This window comes from Dama dama, chromosome 12 (genome assembly GCF_033118175.1).
Source record: "Dama dama isolate Ldn47 chromosome 12, ASM3311817v1, whole genome shotgun sequence".
In the NCBI taxonomy this organism is placed as follows: Eukaryota; Metazoa; Chordata; class Mammalia; order Artiodactyla; family Cervidae; genus Dama; species Dama dama.
The window spans coordinates 29,418,572-29,439,728 of record NC_083692.1 but is presented as its reverse complement, the minus strand read 5'-3'; the positions used below and the strand labels follow the sequence as shown (position 1 = coordinate 29,439,728).

The window sequence follows — 21,157 nt, the reverse complement described above, 5'->3', positions numbered from 1 at the left end:
GCTATTTTGTTGTCTTAGTACAGTATAGTTTTCTTAACTCCAAACACAAACTTAGCTTCTAAGAGTCACTTACTGCATCTACTTGTAGAGCTTTCCTTGTTTCTTTAAAAAACTACTGTTCCTTATATATGGTCTGTCATAGCCTTTTTTTTCTGTTTTGTAATTATTTGCTTGTTTGTCCCATTTTTTACTGTAAAACTGTAACATAGTGGCTGAAGGCATAGGTTTTGTAACCAGACTACTAAATGCTGACTTTGTTGCCTATATCCAGATGATCTTAGACACATTTCTACTTTTCTTTGAGCATCAGTTTGTCACAGTATAATACATGTATTTGTATTATCTTAAAATTGAACGTTATAGGAGAAAATTGATTTTAAGCCCTATCCTACTGGATGGGAAAATGTGACAAAGCACTGGCTTTGGAATCACATAATTCTTGCTTCAATCCTGGTTTGCAGTCCTGGTACTTATAGTGTGGCCTGGGTGTTAGAACTTAGCTGTTCTAAATCTCATCTTCCTTATCTGTTAAATAAGGGCCATGCTTCTAAATGTGGTGGTAAGGATTATTAAGAGTTTGTTGAGTGCCTAGTGCACATAATGACTGCTTCACCACTGGGGTTAACTTTACGAAAAATGAAGACAGAAATGCTAAGAGACATTTTATGGTGTTTGGTGCCAGTATTTATATCAATGCATGATAGAACAGATATGCCCATCCTTCTTTAGGAACTATTTTTATGTTTTTGAACTCCGTATATAAAGTATAGGGGTGGGAAAGGAAAGTGATGGAGTTAGAACGATAATGAAAGGGAGTGACATTGTCCTTCTGCTTATATCAGAAAGTTAGCAAAATGGTCGTGATAGACAGCTAAAAAGCAGCCTGCTTAGAGACCAACCAAGTAAGATTTTGAGTCTGACAGGAGATAGATGTTTTCTGGTTACTCTAAACTTCTCACAGCTATACCCATTAAGAACCAATGTGGGAAATATTTTGCTCAGTATTGAGGAATTCTAACATACCAGACTTCTTACATCCAAAAATATCCCACAAATGACTATTATTTATTGTACTAATTTCCACTTGTAATCATTCAAACATTTGAGTAGCTACTGTGTTTGTGGCACAATAACATACTGAGGTAAAAATGAAGTTTAATATTAAATAGTTCCTGCCCCATGATACTTAGAACAAATGAATTGTGTACTGCATAGTTGCTTTAGATTACAGGTTTATAGTCCATTAAAAACACTTTTTGGTTAAATTTTCTTGATCACTCCTCCCGCTTTTCATACAAAAAGCTAACGTTAAATTAACTTTACCTTTCTCCCTCAAATATGAATAAAATTGACCTAGGAAACCATGTTGTTATATTTTGACATCCTTTGTCCCTTAGTGATAGAGGCACCTCAACTCAGATTGAGAAGCACTGATTGACATCTGATTAAATCAAAGCTCCTTAACATGATATACAAAAGCTCTCATTAATCTGATTCTCCTGCCTACTTCTCCAGCCTCACCTCCCCACTAGCCTGCTTGTACAATGTCAAGCATTTTCTCATCTCTGTCCTTGCTTTTGATGTACTTTCTTCCCCAAATAATTTACTCTCTTTGACTCTCTTCTATACTCAACTCATAAGTCTCCTATAAGAAGCTGTCCCTCATCCCCATGATTCCTTATCATGGACAGGGGTAGTTCCTCTGATTCCTGCAGTATTACTGTCACTGCACCTGTCACATAATTTCTTAAGTAGTATGGTTAAGTGCACCAGAAAATTCACCATAGGTTGAGTTTTTGCCTTTGCATTTTCACATCTAGAACAATGCCAGGCACATATAAGAATATAAAGGTTTAAATAATGAAAAAATTTTAATTCCATGAGAATTTTTAAAAATATATAACCCATATAAGACCAATTAAAATTATATTGGTGGTTCAGATGGTAAAGCATCTGCCTGCAATGTGGGAGACCTGAGTTCAATCCCTGGGTCAGGAAGATCCCCTGGAAAAGGAAATAGCAACCCACTCCAGTACTCTTGCCTGGAAAATCCCATGGATAGAGGAGCCTGGTAGGCTACAGTCCACGGGGTCACAAAGAGTCGGACACAACTGAGCGACTTCACTTTTAAAGCATAATTAGGACTGTTGTGATTTTCTTTTTTTTTTTGAGGTTTCCTTGTAATGCTGCCACCTAGTGTTGATGTGTTTAGAGATAGCCCTTAGTAAACAATTTTGGATTTTGGCTTAGTTTGGTTTCAGTTCAGTTCAGTACAGTCGCTCAGTCGTGTCCGACTCCTTGTGACCCCATGGACTGCAGCACACCAGGCCTCCCTGTCCATCGCCAACTCCTGGAGTTTACTCAAACTCATGTCCATTGAGTCAGTGATGCCATCCAGCTATCTTCATCCTCTGTCATCCCCTTCTCCTCCTGCCCTCAATCTTTCCCGGCATCAGGGTCTTTTCAAATGAGTCAGCTCTTCGCATCAGGTGGCCAAAGTATTGGAGTTTCAGCTTTAGCATCAGTCCTTCCAATGAATATTCAGGACTGATCTCCTTTAGGATGGACTGGTTGGATCTCCTTGTAGTCCAAGGTTGAGTTTTTGGTTTTTTTACAAATCAGCTATTTATCTATTTATTTATTTTGGAATAAACTATGGCAGATCTTTCCTTAAGATGTGACAACAAACAGTATTACTTTTATACCTTTCTTAGGATAAAGATACCTCCCCTGTGTGTTTTCTAGAGTTAGTTGGTTTTTTATATTTTTGTATACAGTATATTATGTAACTTCTGCTTGAACCTCAGTTAGAAAGTCCTTTCTTTGAATTCTAAAGCCTGAGAAATCAAAGAACTTAACTCATCTTTTGCTCCCAGAAGAGGAGAGAGTATTTCTGTTAGCATGATACTATTTCTCATGAAATGGATTCCATTTCAAACTGTGGTTAGAGAGATGTATAAAATATAGTCAGTTGTCCATAAGATTAATGCATATCAGGTACTCTGAAGAAGCAAAATTTTATTCATTAGTTAGTTTATGTCATTTTTATTCTTACTTATATTTTTTACTTAACAGAATTACAGAATTGATGGGATATGAGCCAGAAGAACTTTTGGGCCGCTCAATTTATGAATATTATCACGCCTTGGACTCTGACCATCTGACCAAAACTCATCATGATAGTAAGTATAGACATTCTAATTATTTAACTGTTGCAATTTCTACTGTTTGGTTGTATATCTGACTTTCTGGTTAAAATTAACCAAATCTTCCTAGACCAAACATTTGAATAAACCTCTTCTTAAGTGATCATCTAGATCATTAAATCTTTGTTTCATATTTGTTATAACTAATACCAGTTAATGCAGAATCATTTGATAATATATAAAACTACCCTGGCATTTTACAGAGACAAAAAAATATAGAATATTATAGCATCATTTTCAGAACTCATGTCTAAGTATTCAGAACAGTTAACAGAAAGAAGGCACTCAGAAAGTAACTGTTCAACAGATTAATGAATGTGAATATATGATCAACATCATGTACAGTTAGTAGAAATAAGTACCCTTGACATAAGATGTAATTCTCAGTTTTACTCATATCAATGTTATTTGAGGATCACATGATAAGTAAAACTTTGGAATTTCTCACTTTCCTGTTTAATCAGTCCCTAAATATGAGTTCCCAATGTGATTGGGGATGCCTGAATGTCACTGAGTTAGCATGATTAGCCTTGAACTATAGAATGGGCCTAAGTCTGCAGTCAGGGTCTCAATACTCATGATAATATCATCATGTTTATCTAGTACTTTCTTCCAAATCAATAATTAAGATTGTCTACATTGCCAGAAGACTTTAGCATGATACCAATTGAAATTCAAATATGCTAGCACAACTATTTGAAGCATCTTTGCTTCTCTGGAAACTATAGCAGGAATTTAAGGAACCGGTAGCAGTGCCACTTTCTTGAATGTTCTCAGTAGAATTAGAGTTATTCATTCTTTAATATTTCTGAGATGTTCAATGTATAAGTTGTTAAAGGAGTTTTAGTCACTGCTGTCCCTCATTCCTGGCTTTCATCTTATTTAAAGTGAAGGTTGGCAAGAAATGAGTTTATTTGGGGGATTAGAAGAATGGAATAGGTACTTTTTCAGCTATCCTGGGGTGTTTTCACTGTTTCTTAATTTAAACAGTTACAACTGATTAAACATTTCTCCTTTTTTCTAAAATAATGATCAACATTCTGCATTTATTCATTCAATTGAAAATTTGAAGTTATTTTCTCTACATGACACTTTTTTCCTTTTCACTCCTAGTGTTTACTAAAGGACAAGTCACAACAGGACAGTACAGAATGCTTGCCAAAAGAGGTGGATATGTCTGGATTGAAACTCAAGCAACTGTCATATATAACACTAAGAACTCTCAGCCCCAGTGCATTGTATGTGTAAATTATGTTGTGAGGTAAGCTTGGAAAATAAATATTTGAGGGCAGCAAGTAGTAAGTCTTTGAATACTCTTTTCTTTTATAGAAAAGATTATAAATGATAACTGAATTTTATTTTCACATTTCTACCCAATTATGGTTTTCAGTATTTTGACCTGAGTTTCTAGGCCAGCTATCTTTCACTGATTCAACTAATTACCATCAGTAGCTAGTCATCCCCATCCTTTTTACTCCCATTTGAAAAAAGACCTTGAAAAAATACCACATCTCTGATGGATTAGTTTGTTCTAGTCATAGAGCTGTCATCATAAACTATCTCAAGGCGACTATATTATTTTTATAAAAAGAATTCTGGCCCTGGAATAGTTAGGTTTGTGTCATAGCTTTGTCCCTCATTAGCTCCATGACTTGGAGAAATCTCATTTCTCTGAATTTCATCCATTTAGGAGAGATGATAAAACTTACCTCAAAAGGTTAAAATGAGGATTAAGTGAAATTATTTGTGAGATTACTGTAAAAGGCTGTATGATGGGACACACAACTCTTGTGTATTCATGAACTCTTCTCTTAGTGGACTGGCTTGTGAATATTATGGCTATCAAATTTCAACTTGTTGACCTCTGTGACACAAACCTCCTCCATTTTAGCAATTATCACTTTGTATTTTAACTGTTTGCACACCTACTTTCACACACACTGGGTTTTACACTGCCTAAGGCAAGGGTTAGATATTTTGAACTTTGAATCCTCAGTTCATTTAGTAAACACTTAAAGTTTGTTGATTAAAACAGCAGTGGCTCAGTGGTAAAGAATCTGCTTGCCGATGCAGGAGACCCTGGTTTGATCCCTGAGTCAGGAACATCCCCTGGAAAAGGAAATGGCAATCCACTCCAGGGTTCTTTTCTGGGAAATCCCATGGATAGAGGAGCCTGGTGGACTACAGTCCATTGGATTGCAAAAGGGTCGGACATGACTTAGCAACTAAACAACAACAAAATTAAGCGAATCATGAAGATGGAGCTGTTGTTCATCATCCCTCTTCAACTCTATCCTGTAGGTGGTATCACAGATTATTTTCTTACCAGCAACGAAAAACATGCCCCTCTGAGAAGGACCTTTGTCATTTATCTTTATATCTTAATATTCTAGCACCATCCTTAGATCATGCTTCATATATTAGTGTCCAAGAATTCTGTGTTAATTTCATTCCATGTGGGCACAAAAGATCTGTTTATTGTCCTACATGTACTTGACTATTACATTTCTTTGTCACCACCAATCTTCTCAAAGGGATAGCTAAAGTTTCTTAATTGAAATTAATCAAATATTTGAATTATCTTGTATTGTGAATTTTAATAGGTTTTTATTTCATATTGGGATTTTAAACCCTGAACATGACCAGGTAGGCATGAGAGATGATTTAAGGCATCATTCCATAAAGCAGAATTTTGAATTTTTTTGAGAGACATTTCAGAGTCCTCCAACATTGTGTCAAGTGCTCATTTAAGAATTACTAATCTCTCTTTTTTGACAGTGGTATTATTCAGCACGACTTGATTTTCTCCCTTCAACAAACAGAATGTGTCCTCAAACCTGTTGAATCTTCAGACATGAAAATGACTCAGCTATTCACCAAAGTTGAATCAGAAGATACAAGCAGTCTCTTTGATAAACTTAAGAAGGAGCCTGATGCTTTAACTTTGCTGGCCCCAGCTGCTGGAGACACAATCATATCTTTAGATTTTGGCAGCAATGGTGGGTCTCTAATTATTTTGTTAATTGCCTAAACTTTTACATTTTTTGTTGATAATCATTTGGACATTATGGCCTTTGGCCCTGTAATTTGTTAGCATTCCTGCTTTTGTCACATTGTTGGAAATTGTGCTTCATAGTTTTTAGGGTATTTCTTCTTCCCAATTTTAATTGTTCTCAGCTACTCTGCTATTTCTGTATCCTACTGTCATGTTTTCTTTACAAGTTAGCAGTTATATTGCAGTAGCTATAAGTTGAGCTAAAGAATAAATAATATCTTGCTAAAGAATAAATAATAACCAGATATTGAAAAAGAAAACTAATTTCAAACTAGTTTAAACTTTAATGAATAAAAGGTATGAGAAAGTTGGAATGCAGGGGTTTTTAAGCTATATAGATTACAGAAGTTGTCAATAGTGGATTGGTAGGATAACTCAGACTTACAGTTATACCATAGTATCTGCAGACTTTTAAATTAAGTAAAATTTGGTAACATTTTTGTTACTTAAGTCAACTAGACAAACCTTTTGTAAAAGGCGACATAAATTGTATATGTTAAAATCTAGGTAATCTTTAAATTGATTTTTCCCCTATAGACACAGAGACTGATGATCAACAACTTGAGGAAGTTCCATTGTATAATGATGTAATGCTTCCCTCATCTAATGAAAAATTGCAGAATATAAATTTGGCAATGTCTCCATTACCTGCCTCTGAAACTCCAAAGCCACTTAGAAGTAGTGCCGACCCTGCACTCAACCAAGAAGTTGCGTTAAAGTTAGAACCAAATCCAGAGTCACTGGAACTTTCTTTTACCATGCCCCAGATTCAAGATCAGCCAGCTAGTCCTTCTGATGGAAGCACCAGACAAAGTTCACCTGAGGTAGGTGTCATAATATAATTAGAAAAGGTTAACTTACAGATTTTAATGTTTGGGGATGTATTTGTAAATTTGCACCACATAGCATAGTTTTGTTTGTGTGACTTTTAGCACTTTTAAAATTACTGTGAAAGCTATGCATAACTTAGACCTCAGTCCCATGTTTCAGGCTCAAAAAAACAGTCAGGAATGTGGAAAGAGATGCCTTAACATAAGGCAAAAGGTAAAATATATATTGCTCCTCTGTGTATTTAATATCAGTAGGACAATAAAAGTCTTGAATTTAGATATCCACAGAGGACAGTACTGTGTGTTTATGATTGCTCCAAGCCCATTCATTACCCTTTGAGTTGGAGAATTATCCAGTAGCAAAGGGCTTTGCCCAGTTTAGTACAATTTCCATCACTGTATTCATATTCTGTGTATTACATGAAAATACCAAGTCTTACCCAGAGTAAAAACTTTGTATTAAATTTTTGTCTTGGTACTAGTTTTCTCATATACAGAATAAAAACAATCTTTAAGGGCTAGCTGGGCCAAGACTGAAGGTATCAAATAGGGCTCTATATCCCAATCTAGACATAATTGATTTCAGAGCTTCTTATGTCTAAAAACATGCTCATGGATGGGGACTACTCATATTTATGAGTTGATAAATGAGGCTCAAGTAACCCTTAAAAAGTGATACATTATTTTACATTAAATATTTATTGATTCAAACTGGCAAGCTAAAAGTAGGAGATCTGACATGTCATAGCCTTCTAGAGAATATATCTATTCTCTGGGGGCTCGGTTTTCTCTAGCACAAAAATGTTTGAATCATTTTGTTTCTAATCCAACCCAAATAAATCTAACAAAAATGTTAAGATGAGGAAGGCAAAAGTTTATGCTTAGAATATACAGCTATCATTTTTTGGTTAGAATTCTTGCTGAAAACTAAACTAGTACTACATTCATTAAGGTGAATACAAATAAAGAACTTCAGTCTGCAGCCCTGTCCCTGCCCCACCCCACCAGAGTTGCTGTGAGATTTTTAGGTAGATCACTATAGCAATGTGGCCTCAGTACACAGCTTGATTCCAGTGAGTGTATCATCTAGTTATTGGCCAGCTAGGTACCAATGGGAGTTCTACTATTAGGTGAGTTTTATTCTTTAGAATAAAAAGATAAACACATCTTTTAATTTTATAAATGATGTTATGTACAGTTAGAAATGGATATACTGGCAAAATTATAAGTGTAAGTTCAAAAATTTAATTTCTCACTAGTTAGATAATTTGATAGAAGAGTTCTGTTGTGTATTCTCTGAGATCAGGTTTGCAAATTCTAACAACTAGCAAAACATTTATGCAAGCTTCCTCAGAGAAAAGTAAAATATATTAATTCTTTTTACAGCCTAACAGTCCCAGTGAGTATTGTTTTGACGTGGATAGTGATATGGTCAATGAATTCAAGTTGGAATTGGTAGAGAAACTTTTTGCTGAAGATACAGAAGCAAAGAATCCATTTTCCACTCAGGTATATATAAACTTGCTTATTATATATATTTTCTATTAAAATATATTAATTTTTATTCTTAAGTGACGGTGGGTTTAACTTGTTGCTTCATAAGGTATGGCCATTGTAAAAACTCATGTATCTTGTTTTAAAGGACACTGATTTAGACTTGGAGATGTTAGCTCCTTATATCCCAATGGATGATGACTTCCAGTTACGTTCCTTTGATCAGTTGTCACCACTGGAAAACAGTTCTACAAGTCCTCCAAGTGCAAGCACAAATACAGTATTCCAGCCCACTCAAATGCAAGAGCCTCCTATAGCCTCCGCCACTACCACAGCCACCAATGATGAATTGAAAACAGTGACAAAAGATGGTATGGAAGACATTAAAATACTGATTGCATTTCCATCTCCTCCCCACGTACCTAAAGAACCTCCTTGTGCCACAACGTCACCATATAGTGATACTGGAAGTCGGACAGCCTCACCCAGCAGAGCAGGAAAAGGAGTCATAGAACAGACAGAAAAGTCGCATCCAAGAAGCCCTAATGTGTTATCTGTCGCTTTGAGTCAAAGGTATTTATATGTAACATTAAACTTATAGTTTGGTCATTATTCTTAAGGAAATGTGTATGATGGTAAATTATCTTTAAACATAGCAACCTTTTTCATATTTATACTTTAAGGAACATAAAACTGACATACGAATTCTGAACTTAAAACAAGCACTCAAGAAACTGTTTCTAAATTAGCTTGTGTATTACTTTAGAGTCACATCACTTACCTAATGTAGGAGTAGGAGGGTCTTCTAATATTCTAAAAATAAAGTCCAGCCAGTAAGTTCTATAAATGTACAAAAACTGGCCCAGTTTCTTGTCATTGCTTAAATCAGACTAACTATCCTCTCGGGGTTCTTTATAAGCTCACCCAAAGAAAAGCCCCAACTGAAGTGTGTGTGTAGTTGCCCAGTTGTGTCCAGCTCTTTCCAACCCCGTGGACTGGAGCCCACCAGGCTCCTCTGTCCATGGAATTGTCCAGACAAGAATACTAGAGCGGATAGCCATTTCCTTCTCCAGGGGATCTCCCAACCCAGGGACCAAACCTGGGTCTCCTGCATTGCAGGCAGATTCTTTACCATCTGAGCCACCAGGGAAGCCATTCCAACTTAAGGATATTAATAATTCTCCATTCCAAATTGAACTTGATTGTCTTCAGGCCTCAGCATTCAATACAGATACTTAATAAGCATTTAAAACTTTTGGATGTATAGTTACAGTTATATTTATATACATATAGTTACAGTTATATTTATATATATATATACATATATATATATATACATTTATATATAATACTATATAGTAGATTAACTATGTAGTTATATATAATCATATTATAACTATTGCTTTTTGTTTTTCCTTTTTATTTATAGAACACTAGCTATATCACAGATTAAATAGGTTGGTTTTTTGGAGGGTGGTTTGTACTAGGCCTTGGTTGCAGCATGTGGGACCTAGAGATCAAACCCATAGAGTTGGAAATGGATATATTGATAAATACATCCATTGATTGTGCAGAGTATTATTAACTCTTAGACCACCAGGGAAGTCCCTAAGTATTAAAATAGGTTTTTAAGAGCTACAATAGGAATCTAAGCATGTTTTATGATATTGCTTCTATGGAGTTAATTTGAGCAAACATATGAACACCACCAAAATTTTAAGTTTGGTGTATGATTTGCAATAGGATTTGATGTATTTTAAATTTGAAGCTATAATCAGAGAAAACGAGTCAGTGAGGCGGTGTGTGGGGGACAGAAACGATTCCTTGTCCACAGTGCCTAGACTGAGATATTAATAGCAATAGGAAAAAGCGCTGCCATAGCCAGAGCTTATGGCTTTTTCTCCTGCCCTGCATACTTTGATCTAGAATGCTACTAGAGACCTTTTCCCGGAACTTGGAAAAGATCTTGCAGCTTTTAATTAACAAAGTAGTAGTCTATATTACTTTTTTTATTGTATCACCAACCAACGTTGGAGCTCCTCTGGGCAATGACAGTGTTACTAATATTTAACTCAGTACCTAACATGGAGTACTTGCTTTATAAATGGTTATTGGATGAAGAAAAGAATGAACTTAGCAACAGAATTAGCAATGATCTGTAATTTATAGTTACAGAGATGAGATTTTTCACTTTTCTAAATAAGTATGTACTTGTCAAAACCAAAGTCCAACAAACATCTAGTCAAATTAACAATTTATTTTTTTTACATTAGTTCCAATACAGTATGCACTAAACACTTTAAGAAATGAATTTACCTTTCAGAACTATATGGAGGCTTTTTCTTTACTACCTCTCTTGGTAATTTGAAAAATTACCAAAATCAAAGTGCGGTATTAAACCAGATAACTTGAAGTTTTAAAGATTGAAAATAAACTATTAAAAGTACTACTATTAAGATGATATTTACATGATAGACTGAGTTATCCTTAATAAACATGTATATAAAAAATTAAAATATGCCTGTCTATATATTGAAGGTTTTATAGAATTTTTTAAAAATTACAAAATAAGACTGCATGTAGGAGAGCAGTTAGAGTAGCACCTCACTTACCCATACGCCATTCTCAACTAGATGAACAGAGCAAGGATCTGTCATCATTAAGTTGGGGCTCGGGGTAGGGAGCTGGTTCTTGAAAAGACAAAACATGTAACAAAACCGATGTACTTGACACATAAAACTGTTCTTTAATGTTTACTATTAATTTTAGATGCAGATAGTTCAAGTCTGATAACCAGATCAATACTGAGGGCAAAACAGCTTAGTGGGAAGATCACTGGGAAGGAGAGTGGGTATTAGGAGACCTACAGTGTACTTCCATATTTGCAGCTAATTAGCTGCAGAGCAAGTTACCTAACAGGCCTCGATTTTTTCATTTATAAAATATGTATTATATATGTGAATTATCTTGGGGACAAGAGCAAAGCTAAAACGAACTAATGAAGATGCAGTGTTCTGTAAACAGTGAAAGCGTTATCCAGTGTGAAACTGATCTTGTATTACAGTAGTCCCAAGAATATGTATGTATTAGGTAGAATGAAAGGCCAATATTTAACTCTTTAACATCAGTGTAGTTCTGTTCACTTCTGTTTTATAAATAGGGTAATGAATAGCTTAGGAAATTTTGTTTTAAAAAATAAGCTTTGACTTTTAGGGCAATAAACTTTAGTATAATCAGGAAAACTCTTATGTATAACATTATATCCCTTAATGTTGGAAAATAGGCATTATATATTTTGTTTAAAAAGCTAATGGGATATTTTTTTAAATAAATAAAACAACCATATTTTTTATTAAAAAATTGTTTTCAGAACTACTGCTCCTGAGGAAGAACTAAATCCAAAGATACTAGCTTTGCAGAATGCTCAGAGAAAGCGAAAAATTGAACATGATGGTTCACTTTTTCAAGCAGTAGGAATTGTAAGTGTGACAGCATGTTTGCTTTTCTATTCTAGCTGATGTGCTATTTCTGAGTTAGATATATAGGTAACTCCTGTATCTTCCAAATACTAATGTTACATTCTCAGAAATTACACATTGGTTTCTTTCACTTTGTACGTGTTCTTTCTTAAAAGTACAAACATTTAATGAATACAGTCTCAAAAAATTCCAAAATTTAGAGATGTATTTAGAGTAAGTATAGTTCTCCCCTCATTCCACACCCAGTATCACTACCAAGTCTCTTTCTCTTCCCTTTTGGTTACTTTCCCTTCTTACCCACAGAACACAGTCAGTGCTAGTATAACCCATACCAATATTTTCAGACCAAATTAACTGGAAAGTATTTTTACACAGTTGTCATATGAGTGGCAAATGAATTCATCACAGTATTAAGAACTGAGAGCAGTCTTTAAGAATCTTGCCTATGTATTGTTAGTAAATTTATACTGGTTTCAAAGTTCATGATTTAAAAAAAATTCAACATAGTAAAATTGAAATAACTTTACTGTTTTCAGGGAACATTATTACAGCAACCAGATGATCGTGCAACTACCACATCACTTTCTTGGAAACGTGTAAAAGGATGCAAATCTAGTGAACAGAATGGAATGGAGCAAAAGACAATTATTTTAATACCCTCTGGTTAGTTTACTCTTTCTGCCATTAAACGTCACAAAGAGAATTAAAATATATGAAACGTTTATTTAGGAGCTTTACTCCAAGTAAGAGTGATTTCCATTCCTTACCAGGATTAAAAAGTAAGGTTGCATTTTATTTGATGAGTAATAGTTTCCAGATGGAACTCTGAATTATCTTTGATCTGTGTCTGTGTGCTATCATTAATGAATAGAAGCTGAAACTTGTACATTTTAATGCCTTTTTCTAAATTGGTTTAAATCACTCTGAGCCTTCAAGGTTCTTTTAAACAGTTGTGATATAGCACCAGTAATGCTTGTTTGCACCTTCTTGATTACATAATTGCAGTTTTGCCTAACAGATTAAAAACCCTTCTAGAGCTAACTGGCCTTATTTGCCCCAATACCTAGTGCATAGTTGCTGTTTAATAATATTCATTGATTAGATGAACGAACACTTAGCTATCTCTTGTTTTTCAGATTTAGCATGTAGACTGCTGGGGCAATCAATGGATGAGAGTGGGCTGCCACAGCTGACCAGTTACGATTGTGAAGTTAATGCTCCTGTACAAGGCAGCAGAAACCTACTGCAGGGCGAAGAACTACTCAGAGCTTTGGATCAAGTTAACTGAGCTTTTTCATAATCTCATTCCTTTTTTTGGACACTGGTGGCTCATTACCTAAAGCAGTCTATTTATATTTTCTATATCTAATTTTAGAAGCCTGGCTACAAATACTGCACAAACTCGGTTAGTTCAATTTTGATCCCCTTTCTACTTAATTTACATTAATGCTCTTTTTTAGTATGTTCTTTAACGCCAGATCACACACAGCACATTTTCACAGTTCTTTGGTATTTAAACCATTGCATTGCAGTAGCATCATTTTTAAAATGCACCTTTTTATTTATTTATTTTGGGCTAGGGAGTTTGTCCCTTATCGAATTATTTTTAATAAGATGCCAATATAATTTTTTTAAGAAGGCTATAACCTTTCATCATGATGAGTTTAAAAAATTTTTACTCAGTTTTTTCACATTTTACATAAACAATAATGATTTGCCAGCAGTACATGGTAGCCGCAATTGCACAATATATTTTCTTAAAAAAATACCAGCAGTTACTCATGCAATATATTCTGCATTTATAAAACTAGTTTTTAAGAAGAAATTTTTTTTGGCCTATGAAATTATTAAACCTGGAACATGACATTGTTAATCATATAATAATGATTCTTAAATGCTTGTATGATTTATTATTTAAATGGGTAAAGCCATTTACATGATATAGAAAGATATACATATATCTGGAAGGTATGTGGCATTTATTTGGATAAAATTCTCAATTCAGAGAAATGATTTGATGTTTCTGTAGTCACTTTGCCAGCTCAAAAGAAGACAATACCCTATTTGTAGTTGTGGAAGTTTATGCTAATATTGTGTAATTGATATTAAACCTAAATGTTCTGCCCACCCTGTTGGTATAAAGGTATTTTGAGCAGATTGTGAACAAAAAAAAAATCATGCTTTGTTAGCAAAATTGCCTAGTAATGTTAATTTGCTCAAAATTTGATGTTTGGTTTTATGCACTTTGTCGCTATTAACACCCTTCTGTTTTCATATAGATTTCAATAATTGAGTAATTTTAGAAGCATTATTTTAGAAATATATAGTTGTCACAGTAAACATCTTGTTTTTCTATGTGCATTGTACAAATTTTTCATTCCTTTCGCTCTTTGTGGTTGGATCTTTTAACACTAACTGTATTGTTTTGTTACATCAAATAAACATCTTCTGTGGACCAGGCCCCCTTTGACCAGCTTTTATGTTAAAACATTTGTTTCAACACCTCCAACTCATAAAATTGTTTACCAACAGTTTAAGTATTTTATATTACATTATTCTTGCTATTTCTACATTCACCCCATTGCCATCACTTTAATTTATACTGTGTCCCTAACTGTAATGTTAAATAATAACAAACCATAATATTCCACTGTACAAAATATGCTTTTAGAAAACTGTCATTTATGAATTTATGAACCTTTAATTTATTAAAGTAAAACAGAATTTTAATGTTTTAATATGAATGGGATGAATGAAACAAATCCTTAACATTATAGTTACATAATGTTGTAAGGGTTAGAAGTTCCTTGTAAGATTTCCAATCTATTTTCACTCACAGATGAAGCTATTTAGACCTTGAGTGATAAAGGATTTATTACCTTAAAGGTAATAAATGGCAGACCAAAGATTTAAACTTACGTCTTCTGACTTAATATGAAACTAGAAAAACCTTGCTTTGTTTCTGCCTTAATGCTGTATGTTTTAAAATTTTTTAACAGCTTTATTCATTTTCCTACATTTTAAAAATAGCGATTTTTTTAATTGTAAAAGTAATACATTCTTACTTAAAATTTAAAAACTCAGCACAAAAAGATATAACAGTGAGTCCTTGCTCCTAAAAGTAACAACAGATTATTTTTATGGACAAATTAAATACATACAGAGCCTTAGGCCCAGTATACTGAGGTTACAGGAACATCCTGAATAAAATTAAGCCACAGACCTTAAGTGGCTGCTTTTAATCTTAGAATGAAGGAAATGTGATTACAATTACATGAAAGTTTGGGAACAAACATTTACTAAGACTCAATCTAAGTTTTGTGAGGCATATGCATATTTCATTGCAAATACTATGATCCAAAGTGCTTCTGGATTTAATTACAGATAGTACTGGAGGTGGTGTTTTAGAATAAAGTAGTTATTTAACATTCCCAGTTGAAATAAAAAAATTCTCATTTTGGTAGCAAATTAAGCTGAAATCTAGAAGTTTATCATTTTCAAGTATTAGTAATGTTCAGATCTGTAATGACCAAGAGTAGGAAAATGACTTTTGGGAGCAATGATTTAGATGAGAAAGCCACTTTAAAGGACAGTGCAGCTGGAAGAAAACAAGTATCCACCCCTCTCATTCAGAAAACAAGCCCCCTGGAGTGCTTGAAGCTGTTTTTAATAGCAGAACCAGTCCTTCCTCCAGCAGCGTGCCAGCCTCTTTGAGACCATCACAAATGTCTTTATAATGTCTTCATCCAAGTATAGCCCTACCCCAGCAACCATAGATAGACCGGTAATGTCTCCATTTCTTATGCATGGCTTATAGTTTCCCCTTCTCTGATGCTGATGTGAATGAATGACTATAGTGTTATTTTCACATCTGAAGAAAGTATGGCAAAGGAGTTTGGTGTATTTTGTTCATTTGTTCCAAGGTTCACTGTTCACTTTGGAGCTGAAAGAGTTCCATGGAGATTCTACCACTGCTGCGTACAAGTTTTAGATTGAGTTAAAATGAACCTAATGTCTGTTAGTACTCTGTGCTAAGCTTTTTGCATGTTATCTCACAATTTTCCAAAAAACCCAATGAATTAGGACCTGTATCTCATGTTGTAGATAAGTCTTGGAGAGGTAGCCTAAGATTCAGAGCCTCTGAGCTGGCGGGGTGCTAGCCAGTCCAGTAAAACCCTACCCCTTTCCCCATTAACTGTTTAAATGGCAAATATTAATAGAAAGCAATAGGGATGTAGGGAACTGAGGGTGGTAATGCAATCACAGAGGACATCGAGGGGATGTTCTATGAGAGGAATGGCAAGACAAATGGAAATGAATAAAAGTGTGCTGGTGCTAGTGAGTTCTGAGTTTGAACTAGAGATTCAGGTGTCTGCTTATGGCGACATTAACTCACAGGTAAATGAGGTGGTTTATGAAAAGCACAGTGATAAACTATAAAAGGTCACATGAATATATGGTATGGTTTTGTCAGCGCTATTTGATTTAAAGGCATGCTAGACACAATTTATTTTCTTTTAAGCTTGTGTTAACCTCACAACTACCATTTCTAAATTTCGATTTCTCCTTACAACCTTTAAAAAAAAAAAAAAAAAGATGAACTTAAAAGTTACAGGGTTTGCTGAAACCTAAGCATTCTAAAAGTTCAGATTTCTAATGTAGCAACGTCAAAAACAAGTTGCAACGAAACAAAAAAAAAAAATTTAACGGGGTTTGATTAAATAAAACCTTTGCAAACATGTTGTTAGCTAAACAAAAATGTAAACAAAAAAATGTTATTCGGGTGTTTAAGTCTGCTACTAACCACTTCGCTCGTATTTCATCCCTTTAAATAGCGCTGAACCTGTTGTCCCAGATCATTTTACAGAGAATTAGTTCAATCTGTTGGATCTGAAATAAAATAGTCTCCTTGTAAGACAAAAGCTACACTTTACCACTACCTCCTATGAACACCTTCTGGAGCTTTGTTGTGTTCACACCTTTCCGAGGTTTGGACATAATTTTTATTCTTACCTGTAGTGGACGGTTTTATCCAAGACGCTGCTCAGACACCCGATCTCCTTGTACTATTTAATTTCTTTTATTCCCTTTTCTTGGTTCCATTCCCGGACGGAGAGGAAGGACAGGTGCCTGAGAGCGGCAGTGATCAGACCCTCAGCGGGGAAAATAGCTAGGATGCGGAAGTGACCGGCTACCCCTTCTGTTCCTTGCGCCCTAGTGCCTACAAGATAAGGATGTGAAACGTGAGCCGCCCAAAGAAACTTCCCCAAACCCCGCCCGCCGCCCTGCAGACCACGCCCCAGTACGTGCTGGGGCGCAGCACCGCAGCCCTGGCCCCTCCCCGGGACTGGGGGCCGGCGCGAGGCGGCAGGAGCGGCGCGTGGAGCCGCAGCCCCAGGCTTACGCCTACGTGTGGGAGAGCATGTGGAGGCGCTGCCCCGCCCGGCCTTTGGAAGCACGCGCGCGGGCGGGTGATCGCGCGGAGGCTCTGGCGCGAAGGCTGCGAGCTGCTTGTTGTCTTCCGAGACTCGTCGGATTTTGCTGCCCGCTTTTTCTTAAACTTGGTCGCTTTGGATGTTGGGGTTGCGGAAGGAGAGGGGGAGGTGGTGGCGGAGAGATCTGAAGGACGGAGACAGGAATTGCTGTAGTTAGAACTGTTCTGAACTCCTAAGCAGATGCTTTGGAGTGTGATCTCAGCTCTGTAGAAGAGAGAAATACCGAGGGGTTGCCTAAAAGATTGAGTAGCTATGTAAGACTTTTTAAAAATTACTCCCCATCTATTAATAACTTGTCAAAAATAGAGGAGTTGTGTATTTCAAGATATTAGCCTTAAGGCACCAGAGACTTCGTTTATTTTAAATTAAGCATTTGAGATAGGCCTGATTAATAGAAACTTTAGCTTCCCTAGGTGGGTTTTTATTGCTGGTTTGATTTTCTTGCCTGTCCTGTTTTTTGAATTTGTTGTGTGACAGCACCCTGAGAATCCTTTGGGAGAAGATAATCTTTCTGGACAGAAGGGTAGTGAGTTTAAGGAAAGTGGAAAAGCTCGGGGCCTTAAATTTAATCTGTAATTAGTTTATGATTACGCAGTCTGTTGCAAAGCGCGGAGCAAGGTATTGTTTAGAATAAATTATCCTCTGTATATCCTCAGCTGACTACGTTTTATATTTTGTTTTCAGGAAAATTCATTATGTTTTTTCAAATAGAATTACCTAAAAAGTAGGACATTAAATATTCTCTTATTTGACATTTTAAAAATGTGGCTGAGGTGTTGTGAATATTTTTTTCCTAATAAAAACTGATCTGTAGCCTGTCTCTGTGTGTGTGTGTTTAATTAGAGAAGTGCCCTTCAGGGAGAGTGCTACAACTCTTTTCATCTTATGGATGCTTAATCACTGTAAAGTGGTGATTCTTTCACAGAGGAGAGCAGGCTGGAGGTTTGCGGGGGTGGTATGCTTTAATGTTTATCACAAAAGCATTTTTAAAAATTGCATATGTAGCCTGACAAGTAGGCTAGAATACTGTCAAGTCAAATATTCTTTAGGGATCTTTGGAATATTAAAACATTAAGAAACACTATTTTATGTAGAGATCTTTTCCATATATTTCTGGACAATATTACTGGCTCTTTGAAAAAAAAAATTTTAATGCTTCCACACAGAACTGCTTATGATTACTTGAACAGGACTACTGGACAAGCTTTGGGGTAAGTCTTTACAAACTTGCCTGACTGCCCAGCCTGCAGGTAGACTTATTTAAAGCAAAAACCTAACTGAAGTAAAATTAGAGGCAATCACCAATTAGAGAGGAGCCTGGAGAGCCTGGGTAGGTGCTTTGCCTCTTTCTAGGCAAATTAAGCTGCTAATATTTGCCAGCCCTATGAACATCACCTTAAGCCCTTGCTTACTTCTGATTATTTTTCAGCCTTCTGTGATTACTTATGTATGACTTTTCTCCCTTATTAAACTGAGTTCCTTCAGAGCAAGGTTCCCATCTGATTCATCTTTGATTGTTCCTAAAACCTTCCACTTTTCTTGCACAAGGACAACACACATGATTGAGGGTGGGAGAGGATCTCGTGTGACACAGACCAGAGAAGAAATGACCAGAAGAAAGGGGACCATTTTCTAGCTCTTCCAGTGAAATCTATTTATTCAAAGAACAGTTTCTGAGGTTTGAGTGAGTCCAAGGTGTTTGCTATGTTTTGTGTGTTTGTGGCACCTCAAAATTCATAGGTTGAAATCTAACATCCAAGATGATAGCTCAGTATTAGGAGATGGGGACTTTGGGAGGTGATTAGGTCTTCAGGATGAAACGTTAATGGGATTTGTGCCCTTGTTAAAAGAGGCTCCAGAGACTTCCATTGCTCCTTTGACTTTGTGAGGAAAATGCATTTTAAGACCAGAACTAGATACCAAGTTTCTAAGATGATTTGGCTGAAATGAGAACGCTTATTCACTGGTCAGTTCACTTCAGTCGCTCAGTCATGTCCGACTCTTTGCGACCTCATGAACTGCAGCATGCCAGGCCTCCCTGTCCATCACCAACTCCCGGAGTCTACCCAAATTCATGTCCATCGTGTCGGTGATGCCATCCAGCTATCTCATCCTCTGTCCTCCCCTTCTCCACCTGCCCCCAATCCCTCCCAGCATTAGGGTCTTTTCCAATGAGTCAACTCTTCGCATGACGTGGCCAAGGTATTGGAGTTTCAGCTTCAACATCAGTCCTTCCAATGAACACCCAGGACTGATCTCCTTTAGGATGGACTGGTTGGATCTCCTTGCAGTCCAACGGACTCTCAAGAGTCTTCTCTAACACCACAGTTCACAAGCATCAATTCTTTGGCGCTCAGCTTTCTTCACAGTCCAACTCTCACATCCATACATGACCACTGGAAAAATCATAGCCTTGACTAGATGGACCTTTGTTGGCAAAGTAATGTCTCTGCTTTTTAATATGCTATCTAGGTTGTTCATAACTTTCCTTCCAAGGAGTAAGCATCTTTTAATTTCATGGATGCAATCACCATCTGCAGTGATTTTGGAGCCCCCCAAAAATAAAGTCTGCCACTGTTTCCACTGTTTCCCCATCTATTTCCCATGAAGTGATGGGACCAGATGCCATGATCTTACTTTTCTGAATGTTGAGCTTTCAGCCAACTTTTTCACTGATAGTAAAGTATAAATCTTGTTAAGTTTTACATTTGCATTCTATCATCTAATAATTCCTCAGATACATATACTCCACACTCCTGCAACATGTAAGTAGAAATCCATAATAAACCAACAAAAATAAAGGGTACCCAGTGAAACTGTATTTAAGATGAACAATGAATAATTCTTTTAGTCGGCCTGAAACTCAAATTTGCTTTGGTCTCATGTATTTTATCTGGCAATCCTACAAATTAGAGAGGAAAAAGTGTTCATAAAACATGGTTTATAACAGCAATATCTGGAACCCACCTAAATTTTCATTGAGGAAATAATAAACTGTATATTCACACAGTGCAATGTTAGGAAGTAATGAAAATAAATGAATTACAGCTATGAGAAATAATATAAATGAATCTCAGAAACACTATTAAACTTAAAAAGCAATTCAAAGACTATGTATTAGAAATTGCAACACCGTTATAGTAAAGCTCAAAAATCAACCACAAGTAAACAATATATTGTTTAGAGATCTGAACACGTGATAAAATATTTACAAGAGAATGAGAAACAAAATAAGGTAGTTGTTATTAAAGTAATGGCAGAGGCAGGAGAATAGTTTAGAGGAGGAATCAGAGATTTCTGTGAAAGGTGTTGGTCACGTTCCAGTTCCTATACATGTAGAAGGTACACAGGTGTTCACATTCCTGCTATTCGTCTTATTCAGACATATTACATAACTTAAAAAAAAAGATGAATGATAAGAAAAGTTACAGAGAGCCCTTATACTTTTAGGATAACTCTCCAAAAGAATAAGAGTAGCATGATTTGCAATCACAGAAATAGTGAAAAGTACAAAATATTACTTGATAGCCAGCTCCTGACGGATTCAGCCATGGTGCTGGTGAAGACGCTAGAGAGTCCCTTGGACACCAAGGAGATC

The 21,157-nt window shown here is 35.9% G+C and overlaps 1 protein-coding gene across 1 annotated transcript in view; it reads left to right on the top strand.

The window, feature by feature from the left end:
• The window catches only part of HIF1A (hypoxia inducible factor 1 subunit alpha), a 44,817-nt gene extending 30,293 nt beyond the window's left edge, over nt 1–14,524 (top strand). Inside the window, exons 7-15 of the mRNA XM_061156925.1 lie at nt 3,076–3,182; nt 4,320–4,467; nt 5,985–6,205; nt 6,799–7,085; nt 8,478–8,600; nt 8,734–9,158; nt 11,956–12,064; nt 12,601–12,727; nt 13,201–14,524. Coding sequence (XP_061012908.1) covers nt 3,076–3,182; nt 4,320–4,467; nt 5,985–6,205; nt 6,799–7,085; nt 8,478–8,600; nt 8,734–9,158; nt 11,956–12,064; nt 12,601–12,727; nt 13,201–13,352 — 1,699 coding nt within the window. The 3' untranslated portion in view covers nt 13,353–14,524. The remainder of the gene's footprint in view (nt 1–3,075; nt 3,183–4,319; nt 4,468–5,984; nt 6,206–6,798; nt 7,086–8,477; nt 8,601–8,733; nt 9,159–11,955; nt 12,065–12,600; nt 12,728–13,200) is intronic.
• The last annotated feature ends 6,633 nt before the right edge of the window (nt 14,525–21,157 follow it).